The sequence below is a fragment of the Ursus arctos genome, unplaced genomic scaffold (genome assembly GCF_023065955.2).
Source record: "Ursus arctos isolate Adak ecotype North America unplaced genomic scaffold, UrsArc2.0 scaffold_25, whole genome shotgun sequence".
Taxonomy (NCBI): Eukaryota; Metazoa; Chordata; class Mammalia; order Carnivora; family Ursidae; genus Ursus; species Ursus arctos.
Genome location: NW_026622930.1, coordinates 25,506,866 through 25,521,755, shown reverse-complemented (window position 1 = coordinate 25,521,755; position 14,890 = coordinate 25,506,866). Strand labels below are relative to the sequence as shown.

At 44.0% G+C, this 14,890-nt stretch overlaps 2 protein-coding genes across 44 annotated transcripts in view; one reads left to right on the top strand and one right to left on the bottom strand.

Annotated features, from left to right (window-relative positions):
• On the bottom strand, positions 1-9,400 carry ERG28 (ergosterol biosynthesis 28 homolog). Of its 3 annotated transcripts, XM_044391298.3 has the most exons (6): positions 9,092-9,306; positions 8,027-8,197; positions 6,398-6,561; positions 3,726-3,816; positions 873-991; positions 1-746 (listed from the first exon to the last, which is right to left on the bottom strand). In XM_044391298.3, exons 3-6 carry the CDS (start codon positions 6,528-6,530, stop codon positions 667-669), a joined length of 423 nt encoding a protein of 140 aa, XP_044247233.1. In that variant the 5' UTR covers positions 6,531-6,561; positions 8,027-8,197; positions 9,092-9,306; the 3' UTR covers positions 1-666. The 3 variants fall into 3 exon arrangements, with proteins under 3 accessions (XP_044247233.1, XP_048075980.1, XP_026375259.1); XM_048220023.2 differs by lacking the exon at positions 8,027-8,197 and having other exon boundaries at positions 9,216-9,400; XM_026519474.4 differs by lacking the exon at positions 8,027-8,197 and having other exon boundaries at positions 9,092-9,301.
• A 106-nt stretch (positions 9,401-9,506) lies between these two features.
• Positions 9,507-14,890, top strand: part of TTLL5 (tubulin tyrosine ligase like 5) — a 277,235-nt gene continuing 271,851 nt past the window's right edge. For all 41 annotated transcript variants that reach the window (XR_008961400.1, XR_008961407.1, XR_008961409.1 and 38 more), the window contains exons 1-2: positions 9,507-9,747; positions 10,959-11,127. Coding sequence is in view for 27 of the 41 variants with exons in the window: in XM_048220021.2 (XP_048075978.1) it covers positions 11,054-11,127 (74 nt within the window). In the remaining 14 variants the exon portion in view is untranslated. The remainder of the gene's footprint in view (positions 9,748-10,958; positions 11,128-14,890) is intronic.

Below are 14,890 nucleotides of genomic sequence, written 5' to 3'. Positions count from 1 at the left end.
GAGGGTTTTTCTATTTATTACAAAATTTGTTACACAAATACAGCTGACCGGAAGGTCTAAAAACAGCCCAGACTCTTCCAACCCTGATCCACTTGTAGACACAAGTATATGAGCCATGCTTACAGGGGAGCCCTTCTTAGAAGAACTGCCTATTCCTCGGATGGTTCAGAGTCTTGGGTCCAGCAGCAGAGAGGAGCCCAAGCTGGGAGGGCGACCTCCTGAAGCAGCCCTTGGTGGCAGCTGCTCTGGATGACGCAGCAGCTGTAAGTTTCATAGTTCAGTGTTCCCACCACACAGGTCAGAGGAAGGGATGAAAATAAATGGGAAAAAAGCTGAAGGTTGGCAAAAGGATCCTGGAAGAGTCTGTAGGTAGGGGAAGGGCACACGGGGGGGTTCTGAGGTGCTGGAAATTTCTTGATCTGGGTGACGGTACAGAGTATTCAATTATTTAAAATGATTCTTTCCATTGTACGTACACATTATATACTTTTCTGTATGAAGGTTGTATCTTCAAAATTTTTAAGTGTAAGAAAAACCTCAAACCTAAAAGGGTAGCAGTGGTAAGGGCGCTCAGGATGATACAGAAAAGAAATGAAAGAGGAGGGAGGATGAAGGAAGGGGACAGCAAAGGTGGAAGACGAAGTCTCGGAGGTGGTAATGCCGGCCTTAGTTTCTCTTCTTCTGTCTGGATACTGGTTCTACTTCTAGGTACCGGAGCCCAACCAGCATACCCAGGATTGAGAAGCCTTAAATAAGAGAAAAGATGGGTGGCTGACATTGGCACAGCACTTTCTTACACTCCCATATGTCTGCTCTCCTGCCCCCGGCCCTAGGGTGCAGTTCCCGTGGGAGGCCCGGGGGTCAATGCTTACTTGCCACCATCAGGGGTGCCAGGACGCCAATCGTGGGAGCTGCAGTCCCAAAGACAAACAACTCGGAGAGGAAGTGCCCCAGGGCGAGGAGGAAGGTCCAGAGTGTGATGTGGTACAGCCTACAAGGGAGCAGACAGACATGGGAACTGGAGGCCTGTTCGTTCAGTGCAGGGGACAAACAGTGGTGAGATTGCACGCGCGCGCACACACACGAATCCAAACCCCGCAACTGACTATGGCTAAAGGAAAAGGAGACTTGGGCCCGAGAAAGACTTGTCTGCTCGATCACACCAATTTACCCTCTACTAGGGCAAAACTGAAGGTTTCAACGGCTAGACTGAGAGGAGAACGGTCCCAACATCCACGGTGGGTCTCCAAGTTGTAGCAAGGTGGTGAAGCCAGCCACAGCAAAGCAGAGTCTGGGTTGTGGCACTCCTAGCAGTAAAGATAGTTGGGGGTCAATCACGCTTACATATTCTACTTATTCAAATTGGCTTGGCTCTGTCGTCCAAGCCCACCTGGCAGGTGTGGGGCCATGGGCTGGTCAATGCCCATAGGATGGATGCCACAGAATGAAGGGCCTGAATGAGGCATTAGCAGCAAGGACCTCTATGGGGCTTTTAGATGCTCTTGCCACCTGGGCTGTTGTGATTTTGTGTCTTAGCCCAGGAACACCATCAGGTGGAGGACACAGTGATAACCTCACGGGAAGAGAACATGTTCCTCAGTTTTGATGAAGAGGTGGAGAGGAGACAGGTTATAGGATGACTGACCACTTGGATTGGAGATATCTTTTTTTTAACTATGACATTTAAAAAATTATGAAATATTTCAAATGTACAAAAAATTGTTGATGATAGAATACTATAATTAACCTGTAGGTAACCAATACCCTGCTCCTTCCAATTTGGATGTTTGGACATTTTTGCTTCAGATACTTGTTTCTAAGAAATAAAATATATTACAGATATCAGTTAAAGCATTCTATGTATCCTTATCCCACCCGGATCCCATTCCCCTCCCTCCCTGCTCCCTAGAAGGAACCCCTATGTTAAATTTGATTTTTATCATTCCTGTGCATGTTTTATACATTTAGTAAATATGTATGTATGGGTGTTGATTTTGAATTTCTGGTTAGGGAGGAAATAGAATCAGAGTGTATATCAGAAGAACATGGACCAAAGTCCCAGGTTAAAAAAGGCTAGAAACAGAAGTCCGCATTTGTGGCTATTCTGTGTTGGAAGAAGGGGAAATGACTGGGTGATAATGACATAAGTCTCATTCCAAAAGCACAGCAAATGAAAAATACACCTCTTATACCCATCAGCAGTTTGTCATGATAAAGGTCTTTAAAAGGATTATTTAATTCTTACCTCCTCTCAGAGACCAAGATGCAGAGAAGGTGAACAGCTGATCCCTGAACAACATGGGTTTAAACAGCATGGGTCCGCTTATGTGTGGATTTTTAAAGATAAATTGTAGTACACTACTGTAAATGCATTTTCTCTTCCTTAATGGTTTTAATAACATTTTCTTTTCTCTAGCTTACTTTATTGTAAGAATACAGTGCCTAACACATATAACATACAAAATATGTCTTAATCGACTTTATCAGTAAGGGCTTCTGGTCAGTAGTAGGCCATTAGTAGCTAAGTTTTGGGGGAGTCAAAAGCTATACGCGGATTTTCAACTGTGGGGAGCTGGCGCCCCTAATGCCCATGTTATGTTGTTCAAGGGTCAACCATATAATGAACTTGCAGCTACAAAAATAGTTAGTAACAGAACTGAGACAAGAGCCCATTTTCTTGTTTTCATTCTTGGGCCTCAGGCTGTTTCCACTAAACCATACTGCTTCCCAAAATACGTGTCAATGTAGAACGAGTCAAGCCATAGTTTCAAGTTCAAAAAAAAACAAAACAAAACAAAAAATTGGAGATCACAGGGTTAATAGCCCTGTTTCAAATCCCACTTGAATCTGTCTACCTTAGTTCAAATTAATTGGGTCTCTAACATGGAGATCTGCAAACTCAGGAATGAAAATCATTACCTCCCAGGGCTGCTAGGAGACTTAATCAAGGTCACGTAGATGAAAGCTCCCGGCATAATCAGAGGTGCTCAGTAAATGTCATTACCTCCTCTTTTCCCAAATGCTGAGAGCTTAGATACGACAGAAAAATATTTTAGTGTGAAGGTGACATTTTGGTGGCCTTGGCCAGTGACCTGAGCAAACTTTCCCCTTTTGATGGTGGTGAGGATGGTTGGAAAGAAAGTTCGAGCCCCCTCCAGTGGTCAGCACAGGTTACAGCATGATCTAGACAAGAAGCTATGGTTGTCTGCAAAGTTTCCACCCTAGTCCGAGTTCCCCAGAGAGGCTGGTCTCTTTGGATCCTGGGTTCTCTTTCACCCTCACCTACTGAGCCTGCATAAGCATGCAGCAGTTGACTTGTGGGTTCCTTTTTTCATGGATTGTGATTTCTGTTCATTCCTACTTCCTAAGGAGGAATGTGAGGATAAGGTATATGTGGGTGGCTGCTCTAAAAAGAGCACACTACTCTACTTCTTTAGTAGAAGAAGGGCTGATTCTTTAGTAGAGAAGTAGAGGGGTATGATGCAGGCCACTGGATCATGACACTGCCAGCTGCTATTCACTTGCAAAGAATTTTCAAACTGTAAAGACCTCTGATGCCTATTATGTTTTTTTTTTTTAGGCCTGGAAAGAATAGGACCATTTATTATCCACCTTCTAGGCTAATGTATGAAAATTAACAGGTCTCCAAGGGGAGGACCACACTGGGTATGCCTAGCACCTGATTTCCTACGAAAGGATGCTATGCTCTTCCTTCCCTTACATACGTCTTGTTGTGGATGTCGATGGCACAGAGGCAGCGAATCACTGATGACAGCAGCGTCCAGATCCCAAAAGTCCGAGCTTGGAGGCCATTCACTGTAGAGCAGAAAAAAGCAAGAGTGTCGAGAGGGGAGAGTTAGGGTTCCCTCCAAACTCTTCTTACTTCACTGGTGGTTCACGGGAGGCAGGCTGCAGAGCCTGAACTCCCTTTGGCTGGACAGAGGGGAGGCTCTGGTGCTGCACATGGCAACCAGTAGGAATGGAAGGAATCCCAGCCTGAGAACCGCCCAGCTCCTCTTCAAATGTCTACAGTTGGGCAGGGGCGTTTTAAGAGTAGAAACCCAACAAAGAGCCCACTTAGACAATAACTCCTGACTGTAGCAGTTTCTACCTCTGTCCTGGAAGCCACGCTGGTGCTGGTGATGTCCAGCATGTCTAGATGAGGACACGTCTGGGGGAATGTTGCAGACAGTCGGGCGTCAATACGAGATGCCTGCGAGGTCAGTAAACTTTCGAGGCGGATGCAGGAGAGAACTCAGAAATCCTGGGACAGAGCCAGATGCTCAGTCTGGTCTTGAAGAGACTTAAGTCTTCTCCTGAATCCAGATCTATATTATGTAAACAAAGGCCACACCGGGCTGGTTTCCTGTGTACTTGGTACTGGAACAAAGCACTGCTTCTTTGGTGTTTGCTGAGGCCACGTCACTCTTGGTGAGCTTTGTTCTGCTGTATTAAATATCTTGTCCTGAAAGTATTGATCACAGTCTACCACAGCAGCGGTTCTTGACCCTGAGTGTTTGTTATAGTCAACTAAAGAAGTTTTATGAAATTACCAAGTCCTGGATACCAGATCAATTAAATCATACTCTTTGGAGGTAGGCCCTGGGAGTAAGTATTTTCTAAAAATACTTTCTCCCTGGGTAATTGTAATGTACAGCCATTTATCTAATGCATCCTGGGACGAGGAATGCCAAAACAGTGAAAGCAAAGATACTTCCTTTGCTGGTCTACTGAGCAAGAGAAATTTCAAGGGACAAGACTGATAACTGAAAGGTCTATTTTTTTTTTTTTTAAGATTTTATTTATTTATTTTTGAGAGAGAGAGAGCACACACGCACAAGTGGGGGGAGGGGCAGAGGGAGAAGAAGGCTCTGAGCCTGATGTGGGACTTGATCTCAGGACCCCAGAATCATGACCTGAGCTGAAGGCAGATGCTTACCCAACTGAGCCACTCAGGTGCCCTGAAAGGTCTATTAATGTCTACTTGGGCTTAAAGGATTTCCCATCCTTTGGAAAACCATACAGTGATACCAATTCCACAACGTCGAAGACCTTTAGATGATAGTAAGGTGAGAAACAATTCCACATGTCAACCAAATATCTAGTGGTTGGCCCCGGGAGGCTACATTCTATAAACCAATTTGATAGCTCTTCTGATGAAAAGGCTGAGGAAATAGCTCTAGTTAGAGAGACACAAAAGTGGAATATTTCACCAACCCCAGGCAGGTTAGGTATCAGGTGAAATTCTATGGAATGCTCCAGAACACTGCTAACATCGGCATCTCAGTACCATGAGAGCCTCCAGATCATGAGGGCGGAGGCAGTCTCTACTTCCAGGCTGGAGACGACAACCCCGTCCCCCTGCCAGTTCTTCGGCTCAGCTATGTGTCCTTGAGTAAACTGCATAACCCCTGGGCTTTTCTGTCAACTTTAAAGGACTAGACCAGGTAATCTCTACAATCCTGTGAATCTGCACAGGGTTCCTGGACATCAGAGGGCAGCATTTGAGGGGGAAACGGTGGAACCGTCCTACCCACTTTTCCAGGTACTTTACTCCTTTTGAGCTTTGTTCAAAGTGAGCCCCAGCCTACTTAGATTCATTTTGCACGGAGATGTTGCAGAAAAACGAGCTAGGTCAGAGCCTGAATCTGGGTTAGCTATAAATGCGACACAGAACTGTCAGCTGCGTGAAATGGTGCTGCGGCTCAAACACTATTATCCCACACATCGGTGCAAGGAAGCACAAGCTGAAATGTGAAAATACTCTCGGCAGGGAGGCTCAAGAAACTGGGAAAGACCACCAGAGGCCTTCTACGTTTCATTCTGGGACACCAGCTCAGAGGAACTTTGGATATCTTCTCAGGGACTCTTCACGGTTTGGGAAGACCTTGGGTTAGTAACTCCCCACCTGCAACACGGCATAAACTGTATGTGGTACAACCTAGCTTCTGAAGAGGACTGAAATAATATGAAAAGCTTTTTTTACAGCTTTCTAGTGGGGCACCCCAGAGTCGCCAAATAAGTCTCTTTTCTCACCTGCCCTTGTAATACTTTTTGTATTGCCTGTAATACGCAAATGACAGCATAAAATGGGTGAAAAGGTATTCAGACAAGCTTGGGAGGAAAAAGGGCCAAGTGCTATCCGCAAAGTCTATTATTCCAATGGCCAATAAAGGTTAGATTAGCCCACCTCAGAATTACCTGGGAAGTTATAGAAAAATAGACTTGGGCCCCACTCAGCGGATGGAAGTTTCAAGAAGTAAGTTTGGAGAAGAAAACGGGCACCTGTGCTGTGTGTTTGTTTTTAAACTTCCTAGCTTGTTTTTAGGGACAGCCTGGTCTGGCATCCACCATTTGGGGCCACTCCCATGAAGGATACAGTTCTCTGATTTCTTACCGAGATCCGGCTTGCCTGTGTAGAGCTTTTCATAGAGAAAGGTGTGGTCTCGGAAGCTCTGCAGCGTGTTCCCCATGGCTATGATGGACACCATAACCAGCCAGCTTCGTAACACGTTCAAGAAACGGCTCATGACTTCCCTCCAACCCGAGAGGGCTTTTTGCCTTGGGAACAAAACAGCAGTTAGCTTACTTCAACCATAAGCTCTCTGACTTGGGTAGTTAACTTGTATCCCACTCCCGAGGGCTATACTAAGCTTATCTGGGCAATCTCTTTGTGAATTCCTTTCCAAGATCCTGAAGTTCGCCCACTCTCAGTTATCTAAACAGACTATTCTTACTTCACCGGGTTAGCACACTGCCTGGATATTTACCCTAAGCCAAAGGGTGCTTAACGTTTACCTAGAGTGGAAAGGGCTAAATAACGCAGTGCCTGGAAATGGTAAAGCCAGCCAAAAATAATGGAGAAAAAAGGGAACAAAGAAGAGGTGTACAAATATTACTATCAGGTAATAAAATGGACTCTGTGTAAGACTTAGAGAAATTGGTCTTGATATTTAGTCACACTAGTAGTGGTGAATCAATAGTATACTTTGCAGTAAGTGGCGTAGTACTTATTGTCTAAGCAGCTTCTCCACGATGTTAGGCTAAATCAGAACGCTTCTCTCTTGGCTGGAATCAGTTCTTTAATATCTTTATTCTAGCCTAGTTTTTTATGTCATTCCCTTGTCATGCAAGTGGCTCAAGGTGACTATAAATCTATTAACAGATATCTGTCTGGCTATTGATGACAGAGCCTTCCAAGCACATAAAAGCTTATACATTTGAGCGGAATCTATGGAGCAAGGGCAATTTACACTCTCAGGTGTTCTCTACTCTGGTTCTCAGGTAATCCATGCTCCACAAGCTAGAACAATATACAGGTTAAAAGTAAATAAACTTCTGTGACTTGAGAACTAGCATGACAATTATGTAGAGAAGGAACGAACAATGTTGGCGTTGGGTTGCAAGAGAAATTATGATAGCTAACAGGTATCAGGCATTTGTCTATGTCATGCACTGTGCCAAGCACCTAACATAAATGATCTCATTTAAGCCTTAAACAAGGTGGGCAGGCACTATTACTCTTTCCATTTGACAGATAAGGGTTGGCACAGAAATGTTAAGTGATGTGCTTGAGGTTACGCAGCTAACTCATGGCAGAGCTGAGATACAAACCGTGCTCTGCGATAGTGCCTCACTGTCTGAGAATATTTTGATGAAGTTTCTATTTTGAAGGAAGACAAGCACACTATATCCACTTCTGTCTTGAAGTTGTATACAAAATACAACAACATTATGTACTTTTTGTTTTTCAAAAAGCTTAGATGAACTCTTGAAGAGCAATGTTTTCAATAAACTTGATTTATTTATTTATTTTTTAAAAGATTTTACTTATTTGAGAGAGAGGGAGAGGGAGAAATGGACTCCCCCCTGAGCAGAGAGCCCGATGCGGGGCTCGATCCCAGGACCCTGAGATCACGACCTGAGCTGAAGGCAGACACTTAACCGAATGAGCCACCCAGGTGCCCCTCAATCAACTTGATTTAAATAAAAGTCATGTAGATAAAGAATTGAATAATAGAATTACTTCTCATCTTCATTGTAGTGTTGGTAGTTTTTTGGTTTTTTTTGGTTGTCTTTTGCTTTCCCCACAGTTTATCTGTTGTCAGGTTAACTTCTTGGGCCTGAAGTGGTGATAAACCATCAGGCTTCCTTTGTCACTCTGGTGGAAGTTGCAGTGCAGTCTTATGCTACCCAGCTGAAATAAATATTAAAGTCAGCCATGGCCTCAGGCAGTGTGAAGCACTAAAAAGAAAAGAAAAGAAAAAAACAACCAAAAAAAGAGCTCTAGAGGAGGAAGAGGAATCCCTCAGGGAATGGTAGATCACAACAATGGACCGACCTCACTGAAGTCCAGAGAGAGGAGAGCTTTACTAGAAAATCAGAAGCGATCAGGGCATGGGCCAAGATCCCCTCATCCTCATTTTTCCCCATTTCTCAACAGGTGACTCAGGCCTTCTCCTCCCAGGGTCAGAAAAGCCATATGGACGGCTCCCCTCTTTGAGAGAACTTATGCCCATTTCATGGTAGCTCTTAGAAATCCCAACAGATAGCTGATAAGGGCAGAGCCTGAGCACTCTTCCGAACTGCTCTACCAAATCCCTCAACTCCATTTCCCTAAAGCTTTAGGGCCTCCTAAAGTATCTAACATCTATTCTCAAATTTTGGCCTGGCCTGGCCCAGCAAAGGTGTGGTGTTTAAACTAGTCAGGAGGGAGGTCCTATCCTTCCACATTTTGTAGCTGTGCAATCCTGGGTGAGAAAACTGCAAAATGGAGCTTTCAAAATACCTATCTCAAGGGTTACTGTGAGAATTACATGAGAAAATGAAAAGGTTCCTTGCCCTGTGCTGGGCTCCTAGTGGCTGGTCATTCGTTCATTCATTCATTGGTTCCCCGAACCTACCAAGCCTTCTTCATCTTCATAGTCCCAGCTCCCCCTTCCCAAGGGTTCTCGAACCCCTTGCTCCTCCAAAAGGTTGCTTCCAGGGATCTTCCTTCCATCTCACCTCCATTTTTCCAGACTCTCCCTATCCTCTCAATCAGATGCCACAAAAACGCCTCCCTCCCTTTTCTCCCCCACACTCTCTGTACCTGGTGACCGGACCCCCACCACAGCAGCGGCAGCACCAGCTGGAGAAGCGGTAGCGGCGACGGCGGCGGCAGCAGCAGCAGCAGCAGCAGCAAAGCCCCAAAGCAGATCCAGCGAGTAGTCCACCTGAGCCATTTGTCCTCGCCCCCGCCCACAGCCGGCTCCAGGATTGGGTCGTTTCCGTCAGTCCTCGCTCTGATTGGCTGCTCCGCTTTTGCTCGAGCAGGAGATGGGGCGTGAACCCCTTTACTGCCAATCAGTGGTTGCCGCTGTCCAAGCTTCATACCGGGTACCGCCGCTCACGCAGTAAACCCTCTTGTTGAGCGTGGCGGAAGAATTCCAGGGCTGGAGTCAACCCTTTACGAGTGGAGGGAAAAAGAGCGGAAAAAGAAGTCTAGACTTCTGCTGAGAGCAAAGCTCTGCGCCCGCGTTGCGCGGCGGTGACGACATTCCTTCGCGCCCGCAGCCGAGCGTTGTCAGCGCGGGGTGGCGGGCGCCTGCGCAGTGGCTCCGAGCGGGCGGTTGCTTGTTGGTTGTTGTAGTAACGGGGGAAGCAGCCGTCGGCGGCGGCCGTGAGCCCTGCTGGGGAAGGAGGAGGGAGGTAGGCGCAGAGCGCGGTCCCCGCTGGCCCGCCCGGAGTCATGGGAAGATGAGACAGGTAAACGCCTGCGCCGGCGCGCTCCCCTACGCGAGGGAGGTGAGCTCCCGAGTCTGGGCGGGCGCCGGCCGCTACACTTCCCTCTCGGAGTCCGGGAGTAGCTGTTGGCTTCCGGGCGCGCTGGGCTGAATCGCTGCGGCGGAGTCATCCCTGTCCTTCGCTTGGGGAGCATTTGAGGACCTACCTGGGATTGGGGTGAACCGGGGGTGGGGCCGAGGGGCTGATCCCTTTAGGGCGAGGACGCTTCTTGGGCGAGTGTCCTTAATCTTCTTCCGATCTCCGTGTCTCTCTCCAGACTCTGCGGGCAGTCTGGGACAGGTTTGGCATCTCTTCCTTGCTTGGAGGTTTTGCTTGTTTTAATTTAAAGGACTTCCCAACATTTGGGAAAGATCGAGAAATCCTGTTGGGAATCCTCGGAAGAACTCCTTTGAAGTTCTTAGATATTACCCGTTCCGCTGAGGATCTGTAGGGATCATTATCGGGATCGGCGGGTTTTTGTCCCGTTTACGATCTTACCATATTTTGAATGCATAACAAAACAAGATTTGCAAAGATAGACATCAGAGGGTTATCTCTGAGTAATAGGGTTATGGTAAATAGCTAATTTTAATGTCTATGAGATTCAAGTCATAGTTTGTGATTTTTAGTAAGGGAGAATAATTTTTGAGAGTGGAAAGACAGTGTTTTTGTTTGTTTTTTGTTCTTTTTCAGCTATTTATCACCTTGATTCAGGAGAATATATTTTTTAGTTTAGTGGTTGAATTTGTTTTAGAGAAATATGAAGGCATTTCAGCTGTGTGCTTATCCTAGTGTCTAAAGAAATATTTTCAAGGGTCCTAAATCTTGAGTTTTTGTTTTTAACCCAGGTTAAGCTTTTCTAGCAAGGAGTCTATGTTTTAGTCATCAGCCACTTACGTCGGACTTTCCTAGAAGCTAATCCTTGTTAGGTTTAGCATATAAAAGAAAAACGAGAAGCTCAAATTTAGTAACAACTCTTTAAATACATGGAGGACAGACAGTATGTTTTTGAAAAAAAAAAAAAAACCTTGATTTTTGTGGCGTAAGTGATAGAAGCACTGTGATAGAAGGTAAGTTTCTAGACATTGGACACCGTTTAAGTAAACATTCATATTTGTTACTTGGAAGATCAATAGCAATAATCAACAAATAGAAAATGCCATTGTGTTTCAAATCATTTGGCTTTCTTGCAGGAAACAGTGCCACCTAAATTGTTTGATCCGGTGAATCTGCAAGGAAAGGTCTCCGAGGCCCCCATCTGCTGACTGCATGACAAACCCTAAAGGAAATGCCAGTCGTGATGGCCCGGGACCTGGAGGAAACAGCATCGTCCTCAGAGGATGAGGAGGTGGTAAGCCAAGAGTAAGTAAGAGCGAGGCTGGTTTTGACCCTTTGCCTTTAGGGTTTATGCAGTCCTTCCTTTGGTATAGTTTGACTCTGGCTTTAGTATTTATCCACAATCTAATCCAAGATTTTATGAATTGGTCACCATTGGCTATCTGAAATGAGAGGAGGCTCTAGATATTGCTTTTTGTGAACTCTTGTTTGGAGCTCCTAACATAGGAGACTTTTAAATTTGTAGATATTCAAGCAAAGGAGGTCTCCAAACTCTGTGAGATAGGTTATGTTATATTCTCAAAAGCCTTTACAATGATAGAATGATCGTATATAGAGAGGTCAAGTAATGTACCAGAGTAACTGTGGGACAGTACATTAGAATTCTGTAACCTGTGCTGTGCCATTGAACCACATTGCTTTCCTGAGTTGTTCTAGGTAAGAGTCTAGCTTCTTGATAGCTGGATTCTCATAACAATAAAAATGAATGATGATAAGTGCAGCTTATCATTTAGCATAGACGATTGTAAGGGCCTTAACTGATGTGTCTCATTTAATCTGAAGATGTTATTATTCCCACTTTAGTAAGCTTAGCCTCACAAAGATCAAAGAACTTTTTCAGGGACTCAGAGAGAGTAAGGGATGGTTTGAGATTCAGACCGAGTTTTTGTGGATTTTGAGGCACTTTGCTATTTTGCCTCCGTTAGCATTATTACTTGACACAGAGAACAAAGAGAGAGTCTGACTTAGAGTTAAGATTAGTTTCTAAGATTCTCTGTGAGTCCTTTTGGATATGTGTGTGCTATGTAACCTGAAAAGTTGGGATAATACCTCCAAGGCTGTTTTGTAGGGGAATGGTAGGGGCCAAATAGAATGATATGTATGAAATTACTTTTTAAATGATGAAGTGCTATATAAATGTTAAGGCATTATTCTTACTGGCTTTAATTTTGAATTTAAAGTGCATTTCTTATTATAAAGTAGAAGATAACATTATTTGATGTAACTAGAAAAAATTATTGAATCATTCATAAAGCTTTGGGAAGGGTTTCTCATCACTGTTAGGTCATGGAAAAGAAAAGAGATTTGACATTATATTTGGGTCAGTCTTATTTGGGATAATTAAATGGATAATTCCCTCTGGTCACTTTATGTTCTTGTGACTTTTTGCTTTCTGTGTGCTGCCTCTTACCTAGTTTATAAAATTTTTAACTTCTGCAAGCTTCAGTCTAATTTCAAGATCATTCTTTTACTTCATGACTGTTTCTTTTATTAGTGGGCTTATGAGTTGGGTCTGATGAGTATTAGGGTGAACTCTATGAAATTGCTGTTTTGGTAAATTAAAACTAGTCAAATACTGACAATTTCAGATTTTCAACCTAATATTGTAGTGGGTACTTGGTAAATACTTTCCACCTGAGTGACCAACAGAACAAATAAATAAATGGAAGTTTTATGCTGTAGATCATCTTAGAGCAGGGGTTCTTAACTTTTTTTATGCCATGTATTCCTTATCAGAATAATATTTTTAGGTGCTTAAAATATATATCATTGCAGATAATACCAATTACATTGAAATACAGTTATTAAAATTAAAAAAACCCCAACTTGTGATATAGTAATATGTGCTTTTTAATTAATGCATTAAACAACAAGATTAATCATTTAAAACATGGGAAAGTTAAATTTTACTTTCTAAAGACAGCAGCATGAAGATTGTTTTTGCTCGTTTGCATAAGCTCATCACCCTGTGGGGTAATTTTTTTTTTTTTAAGATTTATATATCCATTTTAGAGAAGGGGGGGTGGAGGGAGAGGGAGAGTGAGTCTCCAGCAGATTCTGTGCTGAGTGGGGAGCCTGACTCGGGGCTCGATCTCCATCCCGAGACCACAACTTGAGCTGGAACCAAGAGTCGAACACTCTGTGCCACCCAGGCGCCCCAACCCTGTGGGTGTAGTCTTTGATTAGCACTTATAAGGGGGGAATATTGGGAAGCATCGTCGGTGTCTGGACCACCGCTGTGACGTGTCACCATTTGGCATCTGAATGATTGGGAGGACAGCTGCCAAGTCGTTGTGCAGCCTCATCATGCCAGATGAGGAAGGCACAGGTGATTGTGTGGCAAGTTTAACAAGTACCATAACTTAGAAGTCGTGGTAAATGTAAATGATATTTTGAGATATCTGCAACAACCGTAATATGGTATTAAAAATATAATTTCAGGGGTGCCTGGGTGGCGCAGTTGTTAAGCGTCTGCCTTCGGCTCAGGGCGTGATCCCAGCGTTCTGGGATCGAGCCCCACATCAGGCTCTTCCACTAGGAGCCTTCTTCTTCCTCTCCCACTCCCCCTGCTTGTGTTCCCTCTCTAGCTGCTGTCTCTGTCAAATAAATAAATAAATAAAAATCTTTAAAAAAAAAATAATTTCAGACAATCTCAAAGGCACGGATAATGCTTTGTTGCCTATATTCATAATTGAGAAATGGCTAAATTTCTAGTAGAAGTTAGTGAGCATACAGGTGTAATTCCCTACCCCAATCCAGACTCATGGATTTTTTGCTCTTCCTCCTTTCAGATTCCTGTTGACTTTTGACTGTTAACGTTCCATCGGTTCGTGTCTTGTCTATCAGACACTTATTATATACATTAGGAATCTTATGTCAATCTTATTTATGCTTGGAGTAATATGCTTACATTTTTAAGGTTCTGGAAGTTGTAAGTCCTTAAATTATCTAAGGATGTTGATGTGATCCAAAGATGTATATCCATGGACATCTGCTAGATCTGCTGAGATCCCAACGCTGTATTAAAGTGTTAACACCTGGCAATCCTGGACTTTAGGGCTAGAAACTGTCCAGGAAATCCTTGTTTTGCATGGCATTATTTCAGATACTAAACTTAAAGGGGATTTTTTTCTATATTTTGCGAGCGGATCCCAAATAAAAATTTATATGTAGATTGTGGAAGGATTTGATATAAGGTTTCTTCAGGCACTAAAAAGATAATTTCAGTTACTATCATAAAAGCCAGCTTTTTAGCAGTTCATAAACATATACATGGGGGTTAAAAATGTCTTCAACAAATGATTATACAGTGAGCACTACAGGAGTTCAGAGACAGAAGGCATCACTGTGGGCTGGAGGAGCTGGGCGAAGGCTCCATGGGGGTGGTGAGATGTCCTGGGCCTAAGTGTGGGATCAGATGGATGGAAGTGGGGAAGTCCTTTCCAGCAGGGGCATTGGTATGAATTAGGCCTCAAAGCTTTGAGTTATGTAGGCTAGGTCCCAGGAGTGAATAATACATATGCCTCATGTAATTGCTTCTTAAGAATCAAAATATTGTTAGGCTTTCAATAAAGTAAACCTTGAAACTGTTCTTCTTCGGTAGTTAAGCATCCAAGCCTTATGTTCGTTCATGCCCATAAGAGCATATTTTCTTAATATATGCCAGTTTCCGGTGTGAATGAAAATTTTAAGTCCCAATTTTCAGGGGTGCCTGGGTGGCTCAGTTGTTAAGCGTCTGCCTCCGGTTCTGGTCATGATCCCCGAGTCCAGGGATCGAGCCCCGCATCGGGATCCCTGCTCCACGGGGAGCCTGCTTCTCCCTCTCCTACTCCCCCTGCTTGTGTTCCCTCTCTCTCGCTGCCTCTCTGTCTGTCAAATAAATAAATAAAATCTTTAAACAATAAAGTCCCAATTTTCAGTTTTCTCACCATTTGAATCTTTTGCCTTTAGCACCACCTGGTGGGAGCATGCTTTTATTGACAACGTAGCATCTTGCCATAAGTGTGTT